Genomic DNA, 25,454 nt, shown 5'->3' on the forward strand with positions numbered 1-25,454 from the left:
GCTCCATCTCCTGGGTCAGGGTGTTTAAAAAGAATGCGTGGACCAAAGCTACAGCCAGCTCAAAGCTTGACTGGTGATGGGGCATTTCCAAGCTTACTCACATGGTTATCTTCAACAACTTTGTGAGGTGCTTGTAGCCTTAGGACTGAGCACCTTAAATCTTGTTGTCTGAAGGCTTCCCTCAGCTCCTTTCCACATGGGTCTCTCTGTATGATGGCCCATAGGATGGTAGCTTGTATCATTAAAATGAGCAAACAGGGACAATATGAACAAGACACAGGAGCTCCAGTCTTTTTTTTTTTTTTTTTTTTTTTTTTTTGAGACGGAGTTTCGCTCTTGTTTGTAACCTTACCTTGAAAGTGAAATTCTGTCATTTTTGCTGCATTTTATTTAAGAAACAAGTCACTAGGTCCAGCCAGCACTCAAGAGGAGGAGATGATACGAGGGCATGAATAGTGGACACAGATATCCTTGGCAACCATTTTAGAAGCTGCCTACAACAGCATGTGGCATATTAATTATATAAATAATTATAAATGGTCTGTAAAGCAATGCAATCAGTATATACTACATAATAATTTGCTGCATGGTGTGCTGAGGTGCTTCCCCATAGATGATTATTTTATTTAAGCCTTTTCTAGTATTCTCTGGGAGAGGTGATATTTATCATCTCCTGTTTACAGATTTATGTTCAGTGAGGTTACTTAGCTATGATGTAGCAGAACTGTGACTCCAGTCTATACACTGCTGATTCTAGCACCCATACTTTTAATTTTGATGTCTTGTCAGCATTAAAATAAAATTCCTTTTATTGGAGCACTTCTTATGTTCCAAGAATCATGATAAGTGGTTTATATATATTAACCTTATTTAAGCCTCATAGCAACTCTATGAAGTCTTTCTTTTTTTTTTTATTTTTATTTTTTATTTTTTTTTATTTTTTAGGGAGGGAAGGAGGAAGGCAGGAAGGGAGGGAAAGAGGAAGGGAGGGAGAAAGGAAAGGAGGAAGGGGGGAGAGGGGAGGGAGGGAGGGAGGAAGGGAGGGAAAGGAGGGAAGGAATTCAAGCAATGAGAGAGACATTGCCGACCTGGATCTAGAGGTTTACAAGTTGATTTCTTTTTTTAAGAGAATGAAAGAAAAAAAATGAGTAAAGGAGAAAAAGAAAGAGGAAGAGAGAGAGGGAGGGTGAACGGAAATATTGCTTTATTCTGAAAAAAAAAAAGGGTATTAATAATGGCCAATCAATGTTTCATTTAAACCTATGAGTAGGTGTGATGTGGTATTGACAAGAATGTATATTTTATGTATTTGAAGTGGAGAGCTCTATACATATTTATTAAGTTTACTTATTCCGGATCTGAGTTCGAGTCCTTGATATCCTTATTAATTTTCTGTCTCATTGAATCTAAGTCTGTATGTATCTGGGTGTTAGGATCGTTAGCTCTTGTTGTTGTATTGATCCTTTTACCACTATATCTTTGTTGCTTTAAAATCTATTTTATCTGCTACGAGAATTGCAACTTCTGCTTTCTATTTATTTATTTATTTTTGCTCTCCATTTGGTTGGTAAATCTTTCTCCGTTCCTTTGTTTTGAGTCTTTGTGTATCCTTGCATGTGAAACAGGTCTGGATGTAACATGCCATTGGGTTTTGGCTGTGTCTTTTGATTGGGGGATTTAGTTGATTTAAATTTAGGGTTACCGCCATTTGATGTTAACTGGCTGTTTGATCCATTCGTTGATGAAAATTCTTCTTTATGTTGGTGCTCTTTACTTTTTGGTATATTTTTAGTAAGGCTAATACTGGTTGTTTCTTTCTGTGTGTAATGCCTTTTTCAGAAGGTCTTGTAAAGCAGGCCTGGTGGTAATAAAATCTCTGAGTTCTTGCTTGTTCATAAAAGATTTTATCTTTCCTTCAGTTGTGAAGCTTAGTTTGGCTGGATATGAAATTCTGGGCTGAAAGTTGTGTTCTTTAAGGATGTTGAATATCGGCCCCCACTCTCTTCTGGCTTGTAGAGTTTCTGCTGAGAGATCTGCTATAAGTCTGATAGGCTTCCCTTTGTAATTAACCTGACCTTTCTCTCTGGCTGCCCTTAGTATTTTCTCCTTCGTTTCAACCCTGGTGAATCTAACGATTATGTGCCTTGGGTTGCTCTTCTTGAGGAATATCTTTGTGGTGTTCTCTGTATTACCTGGGGTTGAATATTTACCTGCATTGCTAGTTCAGGAAAATTTTCCTGAATAATATCCTGAAGGGTATTTTCCAGCTTGGATTCATTCTCTCCATCGCATTCAGGTACACCTGTCAAACGTAAATTTGGTGTTTTCACATAGTCCCACATTTCTTGGAGACTTTGCTCATTCCTTTTTATCCTTTTTTCTCTAATCTTGTCTTCTTGTTTTCTTTCATTAAGTTGGACTTTGACCTCTGTTATCCTTTCTTCTGCTTGAACAATTCAAGTGTTTAAACCTGTGCATACTTCTCGGAGTTCCTGTATTGTTATTCTTCAGTTCCATTAATTTACTTATATTCCTCTCTAAGTTGTCTATTCTCAATAGGATTTCGTCAAACCTTTTTTCAAAGTTTCTAGTTTCTTTACGTTGGGCTACAACATGTTCTTTTAACTCACAGAAGTTTCTTCTTATCCATTCCTTGAAGAGTGATTCTGTCATCGGGATGCGCTCGTTCTCCATCAAGCCTTGTTCCATTGTTGATGTGGAACTGTGATCATCTTTAGAGGGAGAGGCGTTCTGATTTTGAGTATTCTCAACCTTTTTACGCTGGTTTCTTCCCATCCTTGTAAATTTATCCTCCTGTCGTCTTTGAAATTACCAACTTTCAGATTAGGTCTCTTGATTGGACGTCCAAGTTGTTAGTTCCCAGGGCCAGAACGGCGCCGTTAAGACTGATGGTGCTTTTCTGCCCAGGATTCTCCTGTCTGGCTTCCTTCTGTGTCCGTAATGGGCGACTCTGCCTTCCCCGGGCTCCAAACCTCACTCAGAAGGGGAACCAGTCTCGTTTACTCTGCGCTGAGAGCTGCCGCGCTGAGGTGCCGTCACAGCAGCTGCGCCGGTCTCAGGAGTCATGCTGAGGACCCATGTGGGTCCTCTAAACCTCGGTCAGAAGGGGAGCCGGCCCTGTTTACTCTGCTCCGAGAGCTGCCGCGCCGAGGTGTCGGGGAAGCTGCTACGCCAGCCACAAGAGTCGCGCTGGTGGCCCGTGTGGGTCCTCCAAGCCTCGGTCAGAAGGGGAGCCAGCCCTGTTTACTCTGTTCTGAGAGCTGCTGCAGAGGTGCCGGTGAAACCGCTGCGCTGGCCACAAGAGTCTCGCTGGCAACCTGTGTCGTTCCTCCACTGGGGATCTTCTGCTCCGTGAGCGACCAGAATTTGTCTGAAAGTGTGGCGTCCACTAGTTCTCTGCGCTTTGACTGAGAGCTGCAATCCCGAGCTGTTATCGATCGGCCATATTGGATCTAATTTCTCTATGAAGTCTTTCTTATCTTACTGATATTACACTCTAGCTTCCAGATTCAGAAAAAGTTCTTCGAAAAATCAAATATATTTGTTGTTCCAGAGAAATTAAACAAATATTCCCCAAAGACTCTCTAAATACCAAAAGAATTGAATTATTTAAATACTTCAGTACCTTAAAAAAGTGTTATCAATCTAGCCTAGGCAGCACAAGATTTTTTCTCTTTCTCTGTTTTCTGTTTGTTTGTTTGTTTGTTTTTGATAGTCTCACTCTGTTGCCCAGGCTGGAGTGCTGTGGCGTGATCTCGGTTCACAGCAACCTCTGCCTCCTGGGTTCAAGCAAATCTCTGCTTCAGCCTCCCAAGTAGCTGGGATTATAGCCGTTGGCCACCATGCCTGGCTATTTTTGTATTTTTAATAGAGACAGGGTTTCACCATGTTGGCCAGGCTGGTCCTGAACTCCCAATTTTGTGATTTACCCGCCCTTTGCACCCGGCCAATTTTGTCTCAAAAAAAGTGATATCGCTAATTAAATAAATTTGCAGAAAGAATCCTGGCACATTTCAGTCCACTTAGTATTTTACAGAAAAAGGGTACTATGTGAGTCTTAAGCAGTAATAAATTTGTAAATTCTTGAAAAGAAAACTCACTCTGGAAGAAATCTCAACAAACTCTGCTATATAAATTTTAGTTAGAAATTAGCTCATGATATATGTAATTAATTTTGAAATATTTTTACTAATTTGAACCATTTTTACTAATTCGTCCATAAATAAGTTGAGTGGCTTACACATCAAAGGCTGTATATACTTTCTTCAGTCATATCATTGTCTTTGCAAATTGAATCTTCTAAATTAAGAAAACAAGATAAATTATTTTTTCACCATTAGAAGGTAAACCATAAAATTCTTCTTGGCCGGATGCAGTGGATCATGCCTGTAATCCCTGCACTTTGGGAGGTCAAGGCAGGCGGATCACTTGAGGTCAGCCTGGCCAACATGGTGAAACACTGACTGTACTAAAAATACAAAAAATGAGCCAGGCATGGTGGCAGGCCCCTGTAATCCCAGCTACTCAGAAGGCTGAGTCAGGAGAATCTCTTGAGCCCTGGAGGCAGAGGTTGCAGTGAGCTGAGATTGTGCCACTGCACTCCAGCTTGGGTAACAGCAAGACTGTCTTAAAAAAAAAGAAAGAAAGACTCTCTTGGTCTTTTAGGCCAATTAAATGTAATCAACCAAGGAATGTCTTTATAAGATACATGTTGACAATAATATGAAAGTTTATTAATGACTATTTTTGAACCATTTTCTTATAATAGCATTCTCTCACTTTCTGCTTTACCATTTGCTATCTTAAGTAGGGCATAAATGCAGTTTAAGCTGTATTCATTAATGCCTACTAAGTGCCAAATACCATTCTGAGTGCCTGGGATGTATCAGTGAACGCAATGAACAAAATTATGGAGTTTATATTTTAGCAAGCATGGTTCAGACAATAAACAGTAATCATAAGTAAGTAAGCAAGCATTCATTGTAGTTAGTAGATAGGGAAAAAATTCTGTACTTGTCCTTTTAAACCATGCAGAGGAAACTTGCACAGAAAACTACTTGTTTTTTAGTTTAACTTGGTTTTTTTGACCCGAAAACTAGGGATTTAAAAAATACTAGTAAAGACAAAACATGTGAAACATTCTCTCCAAAAACGTAGTTCAAATTATGCTATTATTTAAGAAAATGACAATGTCTTGCTTCTATAAAATGTATTGCTTTTTACAACTCAAGTATTATCAATATTAATATGTAATTTAGTAATGTAATGTTTTAGATATTTTTGGTGATGGTTTATAAAAAATCTATAGTATTTTTTGTTATACAAATGTTGTTATTCAAAATTTGTGTTTGTTTAAAGTTTTTTTACTATTCAAGTTATGCTGGCTTTAAATATATTTTTATTATAATTCCAAGGAAAATGTTTCAGCATATCTTTTTATTATTTAAATTATTCTTTTTAAGAAAGCTACCTTTGCTTTATTTGTTTATCACAGTTTTCTGTTTTCTGCATTACTTTTGCTGGGAAGGGAAAGAAAAAAATTTTAATACCTGATATACTACAGTTGACCCTCTGTAGCTGCAGTTTTAGTGTTCATGGATTCATCCAACTACAGATCAAAATATTTGCCAAAGAAACCAAAAAATCATCTATCTACATAGCATTTCCATTCTATTAGGTTTTATAAGTAATCTAGAGATGATTTAAAGTATTTCAGAGGATGTGTGTAGGCTATATGTAAATACTACACCATTTTATGTAAGTAACTCAAAGATCTGTGGATTTTGGTGTCCATGGAGGGTCCTAAGGGACAACTGTATATCTTAATAGTGTGGAATTATTAAGGATATATTATAGTTTCAGCATATAACATTTTACAGTATTGCATATGTTGTCACAAAATTATTAATTCAAATGACTTACTGAATTGAATATGCCATCAGAATGCATTTCTTTTTTAATTTGGTTTTTAAGTCACAGAGCCCTAAATATCTGTATTGTTTTTACATTAGATGAGAAATAGGGGATACCTGAGTTTAGAGGAGTGAGAATTTGAGACTTTTGAGAAAGGGAGAGGATGAACAATGGAGTGAATAAAAAGGGCGTTCTTCACAGATTTATGAATAGTTATTAAAACAACAGACAACTTTTTACTTGGATTATTTCTTTTTAATTTGGATTATTTCTCAGCAGGTACACTTCTTTTCATTCTATGTTTTAGCCAGTGTAAATCAGTAACATTAAGGTAAATGGTGTAGGAGTAAATGGTAAATGGGAAGGAAAGAGAGGACAGCCATTTGAAGAGATTTTCTTCTCTTTGAATACTTGGTGTTTTAAAAACATTTAAGGTGCAAAAGTAGAAAAATAGTGTCCCTGTGCTCTGATTTTTGAAGCCTCTTTATCTTTTCTGCTAATCTTTTTACTGCTGTTTGATTGGTGGTCAGGTGCCCCGACGTTCAGTCTTGTATACAGAAATGAGTTCTTGTTTTTTCTCTCTTCTCTTTAATATGGAACTCTGTCTGGACATATGATTTCTCTTCTGTAGCTTTGAAATTATCAAAAGGTTTTTAAAATTAAAAAAAAAAATTTGTAGAGATAGGATTTCATGTTGTCAGGTTGGTCTCAAATTCTGGGCCCAAGCAATCCTCCTGCCTTGTCTCCTTCCAAAGTGCTGGGATTTACAGATGTGAGTCACTGTGGCTGGCCTATCAAAAGGTTTTAAATTGTATCTTTGCCTACAGATTCTCTCTTTGGAGAGAGAATAGTTTTGTTTCTAAGGGAATTCTAAGCCTAATCATTGTAAAATGACAAATGAAGCCTGTAACCAGGCCTGGAAAAGCCTGATCCATTTGAACTTTGCTTCTGCTATTTGGAATGACTGCCAGCTGTTTAATGGCTGTGATAACCTTTACTTGGCTAATATGCATGTCAGTTTTAGAATTTATCCTAAAAGTGACAATTTGCCTGTCACCTGTAGAGTTAAATGGAATAATGGTAGCTCAGCAATAAGGGAAGAGAATGGAGTTGAGAACTGGTAGGTATGAACTCCCATACAGGGAACATGTTTTTTTCTTGAGAGAATGAACATACTAGCCCAAAATATGTGGTTGAGTACGTTTTGTTTTTGATTGATTGTTCAAAGATGCAATTTTTAAGTCTTCATATATAAGCTATTATATAATTATGTAAGAGGAAAATAAAGTGATGATGGCACTTCAAGTCTTAGAACTAATTAGTCTGTTATCTGGTAGAGCACTAATGTACATGGTTGATTTTAGTATACAGATTAACAGATTTAAAGCTTTTACCTTTTACTAATTATTAGGCAGTTAGGTAATCTTTTAACTTGTTGGCCAGTCAACACCAATGTGTTTCCTTTAACTCCATGAATCTCAGCATATGCCATTTTATATATCTTAAATAATTTAAATACATTTCTTACTCTTTCCACAGTATGTAGAGTCCATGAAGTACAGGACAATAAAGCTTCCTACACATATCACCAGAAGGATCTCTGTGAAAGATTCACCACAGGACTGCCAGAGAGAATAATTTGTCTGAAGCATCATGTGTTGAAACAACAGAAGTCTATTCACCTGTGCACTAACTAGAAACAGAGTTACAATGTTTTCAATTCTTTGAGCTCCGGGACTCCAGGGAAGTGAGTTGAAAATCTGAAAATGCGGCCATGGACTGGTTCCTGGCGTTGGATTATGCTTATTCTTTTTGCCTGGGGGACCTTGCTGTTTTATATAGGTGGTCACTTGGTACGAGATAATGACCACCCTGATCACTCTAGCCGAGAACTGTCCAAGATTCTGGCAAAGCTTGAACGCTTAAAACAGCAGAATGAAGACTTGAGGCGAATGGCCGAATCTCTCCGGTAGGTTCCAAAATACTGAAGGAGGAATGATGAAATATTGTATTTTGTTTTTAGGTACAGTGCTTCATTCAGCTAGGAAAAATAATTATTTTTATAAACTATTGTCTTTGCCAAAAGTTAAATATCTTTTTTTTCTCTTTTCCTTTGAGACGGAGTTTCACTCTTGTTACCCAGGCTAGAGTGCAATGGCGTGATCTTGGCTCACCGCAACCTCCGCCTCCTGGGTTCAGGCAATTCTCCTGCCTCAGCCTCCTGAGTAGCTGGAATTACAGGCACGTGCCACCATGCCCAGCTAATTTTTTGTATTTTTAGTAGAGATGGGGTTTCACCATGTTGACCAGGATGGTCTCGATCTCTTGACCTCGTGATCCCCCTGCCTCGGCCTCCCAAAGTGCTGGGATTACAGGCTTGAGCCACTGCGCCCGGCCAAGTTAAATATCTTAGCATGACAGTTTTCTATCTCCATACATTTAATTACAGAGTAAGCTTGTCCAACCCACAGCCTACAGGCCACAGGTGGCGACAAGAGCTTTGAATGAGGCCCAACACCAAATTTGTAAACTTTCTTAAAACATTTTGAGATGTTTTTATTTTTTCTTAAGCTCATCAGCTATCATTAAGTGTACTTTATATGTGGCCCAAGACAATTTTTCTTCCAGTGTGGCCCAGGGACACCCCAATATCATTTCTCTATAGTTGCATATAATTTTAATGTAGAAAAATGATGCCATGGCCGGGCGCAGTGGCTCACGCCTATAATCCCAGCACTTTGGGGCGCCGAGGCGGGTGGATCATGAGGTCAAGAGGTCAAGACCATCCTGGTCAACAAGGTGAAACCCTGTCTCTACTAAAAATGCAAAAATTAGCTGGGCATGGTGGTGCGCGCTTGTAGTCCCAGCTACTTGGGAGGCTGAAGCAGGAGAATTGCTTGAACACAGAAGGCGGAGGTTGTGGTGAGCCGAGATTGTGCCATTGCACTCCAGTCTGGGTAACAACAGTGAAACTCCATCTCAAAAAAAAAAAGAAAAATGATGCCATTTCATTTATGTACTTAGATTTCATTTCCCGTATGTATTTTTAAAACTTGATATGTTAAATGTAAACTATGATTTAAACTAGTATATATTAAAAATTTTATATGAACAGTAACGGACATAACTGGGAGGCTGAATTAGTCTAACCATAACTTATTAAAATGCAGAAACTAAAGTTGATCATTAAACAACTGGATCTGGAATGTGGAGAATGATTATCATTGCTGTTTCTAGTCTGTACAAAATGTGTACTTACCTGTTAGAAGGCATCAACTATTTGGAAAATCAAAGTCTCCTATATATTTTCAGGGAGCAAGTAAACATAATATTGATAGGTGATCTCTGTATTTTTTTCCAAATTTATTGAGGTAAAACATTACCTAGTATCTTTTAATTCCTCTCCTTCATATGTGAAGATGATCATGTAGTACTTGTTTCTCAAACTAGAAAAGCTAGAAATGATAATTTGAGCGTTATTACTCCAGAGGTGGTAATTGACCCTAAGGGAAGTGGTATAGTGAAAAAGAGCTGAAAGTTCATTTCTCTTTGAGAAACACGTAAGTTAAGGGGTAGAAATTGGAAACATCCAGTTGTGCAGAGAGCCTTAAGAATAGCTGGGGAAGAATAGCTGGAGAGAGCTGTTATGGAAACTGAGGAACATTCTGTGAGGGAGAACGCAGTTGGCAATGTTAAATTACTCTTGATGCTGTAGAGAAGATACCCATGGTCCTCTCATTTTCTATTCTCACTGCCCTTCACTGTTTGTTTAGACTGAGATTTTTCTTTCTCTAGTTTCATAACTTTTTTCTTCACAATAATATTATTTGGGTCCTTTTATGTCCTGTGGAAGACAATGCTAGATACTAAGATACAAATGAATGAAACATTATTCTTGTCATTTGTAGTAGTAGTACCATTCAAGAAGATAGCAAGTGGTCAGGGATTAGAAAGTGGACAGAACTCCTTGAATTTTCTATTACATTCTTTCCTACTTGGGGTACTCAGGGAACATCATGGAGGAAGATGATCTTTCAGAAGAGTCTTATTCATTCTAAAGAGTGATAATTTAGGTGTTAGTAATAATAGCTGTCATTTATCACACGCCAGGTACTGTGCCAAGGACTTTGCATGGATCATCTTACTGAATTTCACACTGTCTTTATGAGATGTTAGTACCATGCTTGTAACCATTTTACAGATTAAGAATTACAGAGATGTTAAGTAATTTAATTTGCTAAAGGTCACACTTTTCACAAGTGGTAGAGCCAACTTTGAATCCCAGGAGTTTGACTCCAAAACCTGAACTCTGAATAACTGTATTGCCTCCCTGAGCAGAAAACAGAAATCAGTGACCTAAAAGTCTTAGGTAGGAGATCACCAAGAATAGCTACTATTCTAGTTGATTTGGGAGTTTGCTTTGGTTGTAATAAAATCTCCTTCTATATCATGGAGATTTTGCTCCTAAAAGATTTCTCCCCTTAACAATTTAGACTTATAAATAATTGCTCACTTTTCTTATGGTTCCACCTTCAATACTGATACTTCAATTTGCTAATTTCTGACTGCCAAATGTCTTGTTTTTGTTGCGTGAAGGGAAAGCTCGACTTAAATATGGGTTTTTCTTTCTGCAAAATAATCTTTAAATCTATGGAGTCACTTGCATATTTGGCCATTAGGTTGACAATTAACTGGCTCACTTGAATATTTCTTTTCTGGAAGGATATCCCAGATTTCTTACATGGTAGTGTTCCAAGAGGGAAATAGCAGGAATTGGATGGCCTCTTGAGGCTCAGCATCAGAAGTAACATATTGTCACTTCTGCCATATTCTGTTCATCATTGCAAGTCAAGAGGCCTACGTATATTAAAAAATAGAAGAAATAGATACCACATCTTCATCAGTGTAACTACAGAGAATTTGTAGCCATGTTTAATATACCATTCTCACCACAGAAATAAAGTCGAATAGATTGGATTAGGTCAAATCATGGTGATCTTATGTAGCCAGAGTTACGTATAGACCTGATTAGTAGGTAATGGAGAATTGGTTTTCAGCAGAGGAATGGCATAGTGAAAATTGTTGAAGATTTAGATTTTCAGGTGGATGTGGGCCATAATAACCAGACCGGAGTTATTTCTTGCAAAACTCTTCAAGTATGAATCTAGATATGAGTTAATGCAGACTTATACTGAAATTAATGATTGAATCTGTTGGATTTGATTCTTAGGTTTTCAGCATGCTTGTATTTTGATTTTTCTAGTCATCTCTTTCTTTCTTATTAATTGCTGGCACGTTAGGCACATGTAGTGGACTTTTTAAAAATTTAGAAATTGGCGGGGAGAGAGAAAACGCGCTGTAGGACCAACTCAGGATTGCAGCTCCCAGTGAATCCACAGATGGTGAGTGGACGCCGCATTTCCAGACGTATCTTTATTGCTCACAGACCAGGAGATTCCCAGGTGTAGGAGCCGCACGGGCCACCAGCACAGCTGTTTGGGCCAGGGCCACAGCGCAGCGGCACTCCGTACAAAATACACTGGTTTGGTTGCCCTGTTAAACCGGCAATTGGAGATTTCGGAAGGCAGATTAGCACATTCATCTGGTTAAACGGGACTTAAACAGAAAGCCAGGCCAGGAGATTCCTGGGCAGCAACGTGATTCCAGCTGGCACAGTGGGTCGCTGCACGGGAAATCACACAGATCCTGGCGTCCTTTCAGCAGGTGACTGGAACACCTGGGAGAGAGTCAACCGTTCAGCTTAAAAAAAACTAAAAAAGGACTCTGAGGCAGGGAGCCAGGTGATCAGGCTTGGCGGGTCCCACCCCCACAAAAACAAAACAGCAATTGGAAATGCACGGGGTTGAGAGTTTCACGGCAAGCACAGCTGAACCCAGGACGGTGCAGCACGGAAGGGAAGGGGCGTCTGCCATTACCGAGGCACTCGACCCCTATGGAGGTACACTGCCATTGCTGATGCATCCTGCTGTTGCCGAGGCAACCCGCCATAACAGAGAGAGTCCGCCAATACAGAGGTGGGCCATCATCACCACGGCAGCTCTTACCACACCCATATAAACAGGACCACGGGGAATTACACATGGCAGCAGGGCAGAGCCCACGGCAGCAGGGCAGAGCCCACGGCAGCTCAGCATAGCCACTACAGGCAAGCAGTGATTAGACTGCCTCCTTGCTGGGCAGGATAGTGCAATGGATACTCATAAATAAAGCCCTAACTCCCCGGGACAGAGCACCTGAGGAAAAAAAGGGGCTTTATGAGTTCTGCTGCAGCAGACTTGAACGTACTTGCCCAGCAGCTCTGAATGAACAACAGGGCTCACGGCTCAGCACTTGAGCTCCTATAAAGTACAGACTATCTCCTCAAGTATAAAGTACAGACAGTCTCCTCAAGCAGCTCCCTGACCCGTATATCCAAAGAGTCACCTCACAAAGGACTGATCAGACTGACATTTGGCAGGCATCATTCAGGGACAAAGATAGCAGAAGAAGAAACAGGTAGCAACCCTCACAGTTCCACAGCTGCTACAGGTGTACCCCAGGCAAGCAGGGCCTGGAGTGGACCTCAGTAGTTCTACAGCAGAGGGGCCAGACTGTTAGAAGGAAAACTATGAAACAGAAATACTTCATCATCACTATCTGGACGTCCACTCAGAGACTCAATTGGAAAATCAGCAACTACTCAGACGCCAGGTGGATAAATCCACAAAGATGGGAAGAAACCAGCGCAAAAAGGAGGAAAACACCTGAAAACAGAACACCTTGCCTCCTACAAGGGACCACAACTCCTCACCAGCAAGGGAACAAAGCTGGACGGAGAATGACTGTGATGAAATGACAGAATCAGACTTCAGAAGGTGGGCAATGAGAAACTTCCGTGAGCTAAAAGAACACGTTCTAACTCAATGCAAAGAAACTAAGAACCTTGAAAAAAGATTTGAGGAAATGATAACAAGAATGGACAACTTAGAGAGGAATATGAGTGAATTGAAGGAGCTGAAAAACACAACACGAGAACTTCGCGAAGCATGCACAACTTTCAACAGCCGAATTGACCAAGCAGAAGAAAGGATATCAGAAGTCGAAGATCCACTCAGTGAAATAAAATGAGAAGCCAAGATTAGAGAAAAAAGCGCAAAATGGAATGAACAAAGCCTCCAAGAAATGTGGGACTATGTGAAGAGACCTAATCTACGTTTGATAGGTCTGAATGTGACAAAGAGAATGAATCCAAGCTGGAAAATACTCTTCAGGATATTATCCAGGAAAATTTCCCCAACCTAGCAAGGCAGGCTAATATTCAAGTCCAGGAAATACAGAGAACACCACAAAGATATTACGCAAGAAGAGCAACCCCAAGGCACATAATCGTCAGAATCACCAGGGTTGAAATGAAGGAGAAAATGCTAAGGGCAGCCAGAGAGAAAGGTCAGGTCACCCACAAAGGGAAGCCCATCAGACTCACAGCATGTCTCTCGGCAGAAATCCTACAAGCCAGAAGAGAGTGGGGGCCAATATTCAACATCCTTAAAGAAGAGAACTTTCAACCCAGAATTTCATATCCAGCCAAACTGAGCTTCATAAGTGAAGGAAAAATAAAATCCTTTGCGAACAATCAAGTACTCAGAGATTTTTGTCACCACCAGGCCTGCTTTACAAGATCTCCTGAAAGAGGCACTACACATAGAAAGGAACAACCAGTACCAGCCATTCCAAAAACATACCAAATGCTAAAGAGCATTGATAAAATGAAGAATCTACATCAACTAATGGGCAAAACAGCCAGCTAGCATCAAAATGGCAGTATCAAATTCACACATAACAATATTAACCCTAAATGTAAACGGGCTAAATGCACCAATCAAAAGACACAGACTGGCAAATTGGATAAAAAGCCAAAACCCATCGATGTGCTGTATCCAGGAAACCCATCTCACATGCAAGGATACACAAAGGCTCAAAATAAAGGGATGGAGGAAGATTTACCAAGCAAATGGAGAGCAAAAGAAAGCAAGAGTTGCAATTCTCGTCTCTGATAAAATCGACTTTAAAGCAACAAAGATCAAAAAAGACAAAGCAGGTCATTACATAATGGTAAAAGGATCGATACAACAAGAAGAGATAGCGATCCTAAATATATATGGACCCAATACGGGAGCACCCAGATATATAAGGCAAGTTCTTAATGACTTACAAAGAGACTTAGACTCCCACGAAATACTCATGGGAGACTTTAACACTCCACTGTCAATACTAGACAGATCAACCAGACAGAAAATTAACAAGGATATCCAGGGCTTGAACTCAGACCTGGAACAAGCAAACCTGATAGACATTTACAGAACTCTCCACCCCAAATCCACAGAATATACATTCTTCTCAGCACCACATCAAACCTACTCTAAAATTGACCACATAATTGGAAGTAAAGCACTCCTCAGCAAATGCAAAACAACTGAAATCATAACAAACAGTCTCTCAGACCATAGTGAAATCAAGTTAGAACTCAGAATTCAGAAATGAACTCAGAACTGCACAGCTTCATGGAAACTGAACAACTGGCTCTTGAATGTTGACTGGATAAACAATGAAATGAAGGCAGAAATAAAGAAGTTCTTCGAAACCAACAAGAACGAAAACACAACATACCAGAATCTCTGGGACACATTTAAAGCAGTCTCTAGAGGAAAATATATAGCTATAACTGCCCACATGAGAAGAGTGGAGAGATTCAAAATTGACACCTATCATCAAAATTGAAAGAGCTGGAGGAGCAAGATCAAAAAAACTCAAAACCTAGCAGAAGGCAAGAAATAACTAAGATCAGAGCAGAACTGAAGGAGATAGAGACATGAAAAATGCTTCAAAAAATCAATAAATCCAAGAGCTGGTTTTTTGAAAAGATCAACAAAATAGACCACTAGCCAGATTGATAAAAAAGAAAAGAGAGAATAACCAAATAGATGCAATAAAAACAATAAAGGGGAAATAATCACAGATTCCACAGAAATTCAGACCATCATCAGAGAATATTGCAAACAACTCTATGCACATAAACTAGTAAACCTGGAAGAAATGGATAAATTCCTGGACACTTGTATCCTCCCAAGCCTAAACCAGGAGGAAGCCGAAACTATGAATAGACCAATAACAAGGTCTGAAGTTGAGGCAGCAATTAAGAGCTTACCACACAAAAAAAGCCCAGGTCCAGATGGGTTCACAGCCGAATTCTACCAGACACACAAAGAGGAGCTGGTACCATTCCTTCTGAAACTATTCCAGATAATCCAAAAAAAGGGAATCCTTCCCAAATCATTTTATGAGACCAACATCATCCTGATACCAAAACCTGGCAGAGACTCAACAAGAAAAGAAAACTTCAGGCCAATATCTATGATGAACATAGATGCAAAAATCTTCAATAAAATACTGGCAAGCCGATTGCAACAGCACATCAAAAAGCTTATCCACCATGATCAAGTAGGATTCATTCCGTGGATGAATCCTGGGTTCAACATATGCAAGGCTATAAATGTAATTTACCACATAAACAGAACCAAAAACAAAAACCACATGATTATCTGAATTGATGCAGAGAAGGCCTTTGACAAAATTCAACAGCCCTTCATGCTAAAAACCCTCATTAAACTTAGTATTGATGGAACGTATCTCAAAATAATAAAAGCTATTTATGACAAACCAACAGCCAATATCATACTGAATGGGCAAAAACTGGAAGCATTCCCTTTGAAATCTGGCACTAGACAAGGATGCCCTCTCTCACCACTTCTATTCAATATAGTACTGGAAATTCTAGCCAGAGCAATCAGGCAAGAAAAAGAAATAAAGGGTATTCAAATAGGAAAGGAGGAAGCCAAATTGTCTCTATTTGCAGATGACATGATAGTATATCTAGAAGACCCCATCATCTCAGCCCAAAAACTTCTGAAACTGATAAGCAACCTCAGCAAAGTCTCAGGATAGAAAATCAATGTGCAAAAATCACAAGCATTCCTATACACCAATAACAGACTAAAAGAGAGCCAAATCAAGAACGAACTGCCATTCACAATTGCTACAAAAAGAATAAAATACCTAGGAATGCAACTAACAAGGAATGTAAGGGACCTCTTCAAAGAGAACTACAAACCACTGCTCAACAAAATAAGAGAGGACACAAACGGATGGAGAAACATTCCATTTTCATGGTTAGGAAGAATCAATGGCCATACTGCCCAAAGCAATTTACAGACTCAATGCTATCCCCATCAAGCTACCATTTACTTTCTTCACAGAACTGGAAAAAACCACTTTGAACTTCATATGGAACCAAAAGAGAGCCCACATAGCCAAGTAATTCTAAGCAAAAAGAACACAGCGGGAGGCATCACACTACCAGACTTCAAACTATACTACAAGGTTACAGTAATCAAAACAGCATGGTACTGGTACCAAAACAGATATAGACCAATGGAACAAAACAGAGGCATCGGAGGCAACACAACATATCTACAAGCATACAATCTTTGATAAACCTGAGAAAAACAAGCAATGGAGAAAGGATTTTCTGTTTAATAAATGTTGTTGGGAAAACTGGCTAGCCATGTGGAGAAAGCAGAAACTGGACCCCTTCCTGACACCTTACACTCAAATTAACTCCAGGTGGATTAAAGACTTAAACATAAGACCTGGCACCATAAAAACTCTAGAAGAAAATCTAGGCAAAACCATTCAGGACATAGGAGTAGGCAAGGACTTCATGACCAAAACACCAAAAGCATTGGCAGCAAAAGCCAAAATAGACAAATGGGACCTAATCAAACTCCACAGCTTCTGCACGGCAAAAGAAACAGTCACTAGAGTGAATCGGCAACCAACAGAATGGGAAAAATTTTTAGCAGTTTACCCATCTGTCAAAGAGCTGATATCCAGAATTTACAAAGAACTCAAACAGATTTACAAGAAAAAAACAAACAAGCCCATTCAAAAATGGGCAAAGGATATGAGCGGACATTTTACCAAAGAAGACATACATTAGGCCCACAAACATATGAAAAAATGCTCATCATCACTAGTTATCAGAGAAATGCACATCAAACCTACCTTGAGATACCATCTCATGCCAGTTAGAATGGTGATCATTAAAAAATCTGGAGACAACAGATGCTGGAGAGGATGTGGAGAATTAGGAACACTTTTACACTGCTGGTGGGAGTGTAAATTAGTTCCACCATTGTGGAAGACAGTGTGGCAATTCCTCAAGGACCTAGAAATAGAAATTCCGTTTGACCCAGCAATCCCATTACTGGGTATATATCCAAAGGACTATAAATCGTTCTACTATAAGGACACATGCACACGAATGTTCATTGCAGCACTGTTTAAAATAGCAAAGACCTGGAATCAACCCAAATACCCATCGATGATAGACTGGACTGGGAAAATGTGCCACATATACACCATGGAATATTATGCGGCCATCAAAAACGATGAGTTCGTGTCCTTTGTAGGGACATGGATGAATCTGGAGACCATCATTCTCAGCAAACTGACCCAAGAACAGAAAATGAAATACCGCATATTCTTACTCATAGGTGGGTGATGAACAATGAGAACACATGGACACAGGGAGGGGAGCACTACACACTGGGTTCTATTGGGGGGAATAGGGGAAGGACAGCGGAGGGGGGAGCTGGGGTGGGATAGCATGGGGAGAAATGCCAGATGTGGGTGAAGGGGAGGAAGACAGCAAATCACACTGCCACGTGTGTACCTATGCAACTATCTTGCATGTTCTGCACATGTACCCCAAAACCTAAAATGCAATTTAAAAAAATTTAGAAATTGTCTAGGTGTGGTGGCTCATGCCTATAATCCCAGTATTTTGGGAGGCTGAGGTAGGCAGATCAAGAGGTCAAGAGATTTAGACCATCCTGGCCAACATGGTGAAACCCCCTAAAATACAAAAAATTAGCTGGACATGGTGGTGGGTGCCTGTAGTCCCAGCTACTCAGGAGGCTGAGGCAGGAGAGTCGCTTTAGCCCAGGAGGTGGAGCTTGCAGTGAGCAGAGATTGAGCCACTGCACTCCAGCCTGGCAACAGAGTGAGACTCCGTTTAAAAAAAAAATTTAGAAATTGTTACTTTCTCAGTCCTTTTATGCTTCATGTTAGTTTTGTTTCAGCCTTTAGTAATGTGAAATTGCTATTTGCTCACAGAAGTTTTGTTCCTTAGGATTGAACCAGCCACATTGCTTCCCATTTAGAGTTGAATTTACCAGACAACACCTAGAAAATTGTTGGTTTGTGCAGAAACCCCCTTGAGCAGTGAACCTCAAACTGGTTGGATGTCAGTCTCATGGAGGTCTATCTAAAAGGTGCTTAATTGACAGCTTTCCTTTTAAACTTGTTATTCTAGGGACGTTTATTTTTGAGAACACAACTTAAAAAAATTTAAATGTGGTTTTTGGCTGATGAATAATGTTTTTTGTTTGTTTGATCTGGGAAAGGAGAAGATATTTCTTCTGGAACTTAGATGCTAGCTGTAAAATTTTAAAACCACAAAGAACGTATAATTAATTTCTGATTACCTGTTTTTCTGAGTTGTGTATCATATGCCTATATGAATTACAGACAAAGCATAAATCTTCTGGTGGAGAACCATAAATTTGTCCCAAACAACAAAAGTATACTGAGAAAGGAAACTGAAGTGGTTCTTCACAGGTCATGTTTTACTGTTGTTTGAAAAGATTTTATTAAAAACTGGACTGCCTTTGTTCTAGTTGGTTGGTTGGAAGATTTGTTCTTGGCTGTCTTCTCTGTAACTGCTAATCTCTCAGACAAGAAGTATACATACATTCTTAAAGCAAGTGAGATGGATTGTAATGTGTACAGCACCTGCCATCTAATTTCAACCTTTCATTATATATGGCTTCTGCTTTTTCAACCTTGTATCCATTATTCCTCATACTTTCAGTAATATCTTATTTTTAAAATATAAATAAAGATACTCCTTCCCTGGGAACATTTCAGTGAAAACAAGATTCCTATCCTGACTGGCCTAATAAAGCAGATATTCTCTCTTTGGAATTTTTTGTAACTTTCTAATATTTTACTGGATTAAATTTGCTACCATTTTGTTTTGGATTTTTTTCTATATTAATGAGGTATTTACTTATAATTTTTCCTTCTTGTGATATCTTTCAGGTTGGTATCAAGGTCATGCAGGCTGATTCTCTTCCTTGGAAAAGTTTGTGTAAAATTGATATTCATTCTCTTTTAATTATTAGAATTCTACCAGTAAAATTATCTGGTCCTGGAGTCTTTTTGTGGAGAAGGGTGGTGGTGAGGAAGGAGAACATATGGGAAGATTTTAGATTCAGAATTTCATCTCTTTAATAGAAATTGGACTATTCAGCTTTTCCGTTTTTTTTCTTATGTCAGTTTCGGTGAGATGTGTTTTTCAAAGCATGTGTTCATTTTATCAACATGTTCAAATGTTCTAGCATAAAATTGTTCTTATTGCCATTTTATTTTCTTCTCTGTATTTGTATATATTAATGTCCCCTTTTTCATTCTTAATATTGGTTGTTTGTGTTTTCTCCTTTTATCTTGCTAACAGTTTATCCATTTAATTTTTTTTCCCACAGGACCAACCTTTGTGCTTTCTTTTTTCTTTATTGTATATCTGTTTCATATTTTTTTTAATGCCCTGGAAAGCTTTAAAATTCTCTCTAAGCACAGCTTTCAGTTGTATTCTATAAGTTTTGATGCTGTTCTATTTTTGTCATTTATTTAAAATATTTTAAAATTTGTATTGTGATTTTTTTTTTTCTCTGACCCATAGGTTATTTAGTACTTGTTACTTAATTTTCAAATTGGGCTAGTCTATTTATCTTTCGGATTTTGATTTCTAGTTTGTTCTTCAACCACATAGAACTATATTCTGTATTTCAGTTCTTTGAAACTTATTTAACGGTTCACCAAATGACTTATGTTGTTGAATGCTTAAGAAATGTGTATTCTACTGTTGCTGATCTACTATATATATCATTTAAGTTAGGTAGGTTAATTAAGTTATTCAGGTTTATTAATTTTTATAAACACTCATTCTTTATAATTGGTCACATATTTATCCTTTCTAGTGTTCTTTATTCCTTCCTGTTGTTCAGTTCTTCCATGTTAAATCATTTTCTTCAGCCTTAATAATATCTTATACTATTTTTAGTGCAGGTTTGATAGCAATATATTCTCTGAGATTTTCTTCTTTTAAAAGCTTTAACTTTCATTTTTAGATATTTCTATCGAGTATACAGTTTAGTTTAGCAGTAATTCTTAAAAGCATTTTAAATAGGTCATTTCATTGCTTCCTGCCTCTCATAGTCGCTGAGAAGTCTGCAATTTTAAGAAGTGTATCTTTCTCTTTGGCTTCATTTACTTTTTTTTTTTTGCCTTTGGTGTTAAGCAGTTGACTGTGAATTCCTAGATGTGGCTTTATTTGTTTTTATTCAGCTATGTGTTTAGTGTTCTATGTGTTTAGTTCACTGAGCTTCTTAAATCTGGGAGTTGATGTATTTTATCAGTTTTGGAAAACCTTTGCTATTATTTCTTCAAATACTGCTTCTGAGCCATTTTTTCTATTTTTTCCTTATGAATTCCAATTATATGTATTGTTAAACCTATTTTTGTAGTGTCTCACATGGCTTTATGTCTTTCATAATCAAATTTCTCTTTGCACTTTATTTTGTATATTTTCTATTGAACTGACTTCCAACTTATTTAACCTATCTTCTGTTTTGTTCATTATACCATTAAACACACACAGTAATTTTTTATGTATTTTGATTCTATTCACTTGATTCTTTTTGATATTCTTTTTGTCCATGTTTCTTTTAATTTCTTTAAATAGTTATTCTAATATAACTTATGTTTTCTGCTAATTTTGATTTCATTTTTGGTTGCTTTCTTTTCTTATTTCTTTTGATTATTAGTCAAATTTTCCTGCCTCTTAGCATGTCTAGTAATTTTAAATTTTGTATAGTGTGTATAAAGGCACGGTGGAGTCTATGGAGGCTTTTCTCTGTTGGAGATTGGGCTTAATATTTCAATCCATTACAATCAGTGACTGAACATGACTATGTTGTGCTTTTAGTAAAACCTAGCCCACTTTGTTTCTTCCCTGTTCCTCAGGTATAATTCTTCTAGGCTTTTTATTGACAAATTGGTAGATTTCTCTTCAGACTTGAACTATAGGACATTTCATCTGCCCTTCAGAGCTTTTGAGCTTTGCTCTTTGGTCTCTTGCTGCATGAAGCATCTAATTTGAGATACATTAAGTAGAAAACTAGCTGTAAATTTTTGTCTTGTAAATATCATAAGACCATGAGAAATTTCATTCTGTCTTAAAATTACTTTCTAGCCCTGAAGCCATAGAATCCAGCAAATCATTCATGGAGAAAACTTGCTATGTGTTTAGTGCTCTTGCAGTTTCCAACTTTTCACACCACTCTTCTGTGTGATCTCTACCCAGAATCAGCAAATGCTTCTCAAGTAAGAGCATAGCTAGTTCCAGCCCACTCTGGAATTTTAGTTAATTTAATCCCTCACTTCCACAGCTCTCTAATGCCTTTAAAAGGATTATATTTGCCAGGTTTTTTTTGTGGGGGGAGGGTGGGGCACAGAGTGCTTATTGTCATTCTTACAATGAGAATAGGATTTGCTATGTTATATTATATTCTATTTGTAACCACGTATATACTACCTGTATTAAAAGTGGAATTCATTTATCCCAGTGTTTCTGATGTATAAGATTTTCTTAAGTTCCTGTGTCTAGATCCCTAGAACCTTCTTGGTTCTTGCCCTTTTAAAGACTTGTTTCTTTAGGTTTCCCTTTGATTCCCTTTAACCTTCTTTTGTATACCTTAATTGCCTTAATTGTGTGGTAAAGAAAGGAAGAGTTTAAGTGGATTTGAAGTTTGAAATATTAAAGCGAATTAAGTATGGCCTGAGAAGGACTTCGTTGGTCTGTATTTGAGTCCTTGTGGACGAACTATAACCTAACTTAAAGGTAAACAAGATTGAAAACCTAATTTAGGAGTATGCGCCTAAGTAGCTGAGTCTTGGCCAATCCCAGCAGCCATATTTCAACCATTCACATACCATCGAGCATTCAGACTGTGTTCACGTAAGGCATATGCTGAGCTGTAACCAATCTAGTTGTTTCTGTATGTCATTCTGATTTCTGTATGTCCTTTTTTTGTCTATCAATTTTCTTCTACCTTGTGGCTCTGCTGGAGTCTCTCTGCTGTGATTCTGGGTGCTGCTGGATTTGCAGATTGTTCTTAAATTTAATTCAGGTGAAGTTTTTCTTTTAACAGTAACTATCAGAGTAACCTTTTTCAATGACTGATAATTAACCTGTTGGGAGAAAGACCAGGATGAGATATAGATAGGTTGAACTTAATGTGCTTGTTGAACCTATCCAGAAGAAAATTGAAAAGTGAGCCTAGAACTCAGGAAAAAAGCTAGGGTGAGAGAGAAATACATGTTGGGAATCATGCACATAGAAGTGATTGCCAGAAAATGTGTAGCACAAAGTAAAATTTCTCCATTCACTTCAGGTGTTCCATAATTTCCTTAAACACTGTGGACTTGAAGGAAGTATGAGAACAGCATCAACATACTCTTAGGTAACAGGGCCAGCAAGAATCACACATGGAAGAAAAATTCATTTTTCAACCACCACATCTGTTCCACGGATACAGCAGTTGATTATATATATTTTTACATACTGTTGCCATTACTAGGTTTTATTAGGGACAGAACCTTGGTAGAATAAAAGCATGTTTAGAATATAATGCTATTTTCATCATCATTTGTTATGTTGTCTTAATTTTCTTCTTCACACCCAAAACTTGAATTTATATAAATAAATTTACTTGGAAGTAAAGTTTATGTGAAAAAATGCCAAGGTAGGGGTTTTCAGGCAACAAAAAGGTATTATATCAGTTGTTCTATTTAGAACACTGTGATATATAGCATTGTTATCAGCCTTTTCATGTGCACTAAAAAGTATAACCCCACTTAAACTCAATATATGAAAATACAGGTTTACACAGAAGATAAAAGGTATAATAGTCTTTAAAAAAAAAAAGAAGTTTTTTTTGTGAATTTGGACTCAAGGTTTAACCATCCACTTTGCCCATAGTCTTTTAAGTTTTTTGTGAAGCTAGGCCTGCCAGTGTATAGGCACAGTGAATGGCTTATAATCCTATTCATAAGAGAGTTACAACTCGTAATTGTAATTTTATGACACTTTTCTCAAGGTCTAATGTGGCACTCCATCAACTAGGTATTGGATTGCAGTGGGAAACAATGCAAGAAAAGCTGTTAGCTTCTGCTTTTACTCTTATCATTTCAGTGGTCCTAACAGTAACATTAGCAGGAGGCAGGAACAGCAAGACAACAACAACAACAGCTATTAATATGTGTTACTATGTATCAGGTCACATTCTAAGCTTTGTACATATATAAACTCATTTAATCCCTATAGCAGGCCTGTGAGTAAGTACTCACATTCTCTCCATTTTATAGATGTAGACAGAGAAGTACAATTAAATAGCTTGCTGAAATTTCTACAACTGTGAGTGGTAAATCTGGAGTTCAAATTTAGGCTCTCTTGCTTCGTAGTTCACATTCTTAATCATATTGGTATGGTGGCTCTAAAAGTCACTGCTTTTTCACAGAAAATGTGCAATAATCCTTTTTTTGCCCTAGCTCCCTTTGTGTGTTTTCTATATGAGTCCAGTAGACTAGACCATAGACTGTAATATACGTTCTCTTTCTACCAGATTCCTTTCTTCCCCATTTATCATTAAGCAGACTTAGCAAGGAAAATGATCAGAGATAAAGAAAGGGTCATTTTGTAGTGATAAAGGAGTAATGGGACATAGCAATCCTTAACATGTATGCACATAACAACAAAGTGTCAAATACCTGCAACAGAATATGTGAGGCAAGGAGAAATAGATAAATTCACTATTATAGCTAGAGACTTCAGCACTCCTCTTACAGTAATTGAAAGATTAAGCAGGCAGAAAATCAGTAAAGATACAGCTGATGTGAATAGCATTTTCTTCAACTTGACATAATTGACATTTATAGAATACTCTTCAGCAACAGCAGAAAACACATTTACCATTGAAAAACCTGTCTGTCCTGATGTATTCTATGTTATTTGGATTGGGGAGTTTCTTGTAAAAGATTGTCTTGTCATAATGAATAGGGAAGTCTGTGTATTTGGAGTTGGCTCAGTGGGGATGACTAGGGCTGTAGAAATTTATTCTTATTTATAGTGGCAGGTAGAACCCTATTATGTAGTGAAAAATTTATTTTCCTCGTCATTTCAAGCTTTGCCTACTCCTATCCCCAACAGATGGTTTAGTAGAAACTGGCTATGTGGGATATAGGGTAAGATCGTGCTTTCTCATTAGGAGTCATAATCACTTTCCTCATTCATATTAATATATTCATATATAATAAAATCAAGAAAAGAAAATTAGAGTAAGATAACTTTCCATATTTGGAAAATAATACGTGGAGATAGCTATATGATTTTGAAGAGTCAGTAAAGTAAAATTTTTTATAAATCAAAAAGTATAAACCATTAATATTACCACTAGGAGGGAAATTGCAAAGCTTAGCAAAAGGCACTGGACAAATTGTGGTGTAAAAGGAGTCCAAGCTGGATGTAGTGGCATAAGCCTATAGTCCTACCTGCTCGGGAAGCCGAGGCAGGAGGATCACTTGAGTCCAGGAGTTCTAGGTTCTTGACCCCAGTGATCGTGCTTGTAATAGCTGCTGTACTCAGCCTGGGCAACATAGTAAGACCCCATGTTTAAAAAAAATAGGGAGTCAGGTTTAGTAATTCATTCATTTATTCTTTTAATTATTTATTTTAGGTTCTTTAGAACTGTTAGAGAATTAAATGCATCTGATTATATCTAGCCTGTTAAATGGTATATTAGTTATCTTTTTCTGCACAAATTATCAACCTAGTGTGATAATAATTTACTGTCACACAGTGTCTTTGGATTAGGAGTTCTTGCACAGTTTAGGTGGTGCCTCTGCTTTGGGGTCCCTCACAAAGGTACAAAAGGTGTCTGGGTCTGTAGTTTCATTTCAAGGCTCAACTGAAGAAGGATACAGTTCTAAAATCATGGTTCTTGGCAGAATTCACTTTTCTTGGTTGGGCTAAGGGTTTCTTGTTGTCTACCGGAGGCTGCCTTCAGTTCCTTTCCAAGTGGACCTCTCCAGAGGGCAGCTCACACCGTAGCAATTTAGGATACAGTTCTAAAATCATGGCTATTGGCAGAATTGACTTCCTTGTTTGGACTAAAGGCCTCAGTTTCTTGCTGTCTGCGAGAGGCTTCCCTCAGTTCCTTTCCAAGTGGACCTCTCCCAAGGACAGCTCACACCGTAGCTTGCTTCATCAAAATCAGCAAGGA

At 38.0% G+C, this 25,454-nt stretch overlaps 1 protein-coding gene across 50 annotated transcripts in view; it reads left to right on the forward strand.

Moving 5' to 3' along the window:
* Nucleotides 1–25,454, forward strand: part of FUT8 (fucosyltransferase 8) — a 351,449-nt gene that overhangs the window by 148,335 nt on the left and 177,660 nt on the right. For all 50 annotated transcript variants that reach the window (XM_078335143.1, XM_078335144.1, XM_078335148.1 and 47 more), the window contains one exon: nt 7,474–7,903. In XM_078335143.1, coding sequence (XP_078191269.1) covers nt 7,701–7,903 — 203 coding nt within the window. In that variant the 5' untranslated portion in view covers nt 7,474–7,700. The remainder of the gene's footprint in view (nt 1–7,473; nt 7,904–25,454) is intronic.

Source organism: Callithrix jacchus, chromosome 8 (assembly GCF_049354715.1).
Source record: "Callithrix jacchus isolate 240 chromosome 8, calJac240_pri, whole genome shotgun sequence".
Taxonomy (NCBI): domain Eukaryota; kingdom Metazoa; phylum Chordata; class Mammalia; order Primates; family Cebidae; genus Callithrix; species Callithrix jacchus.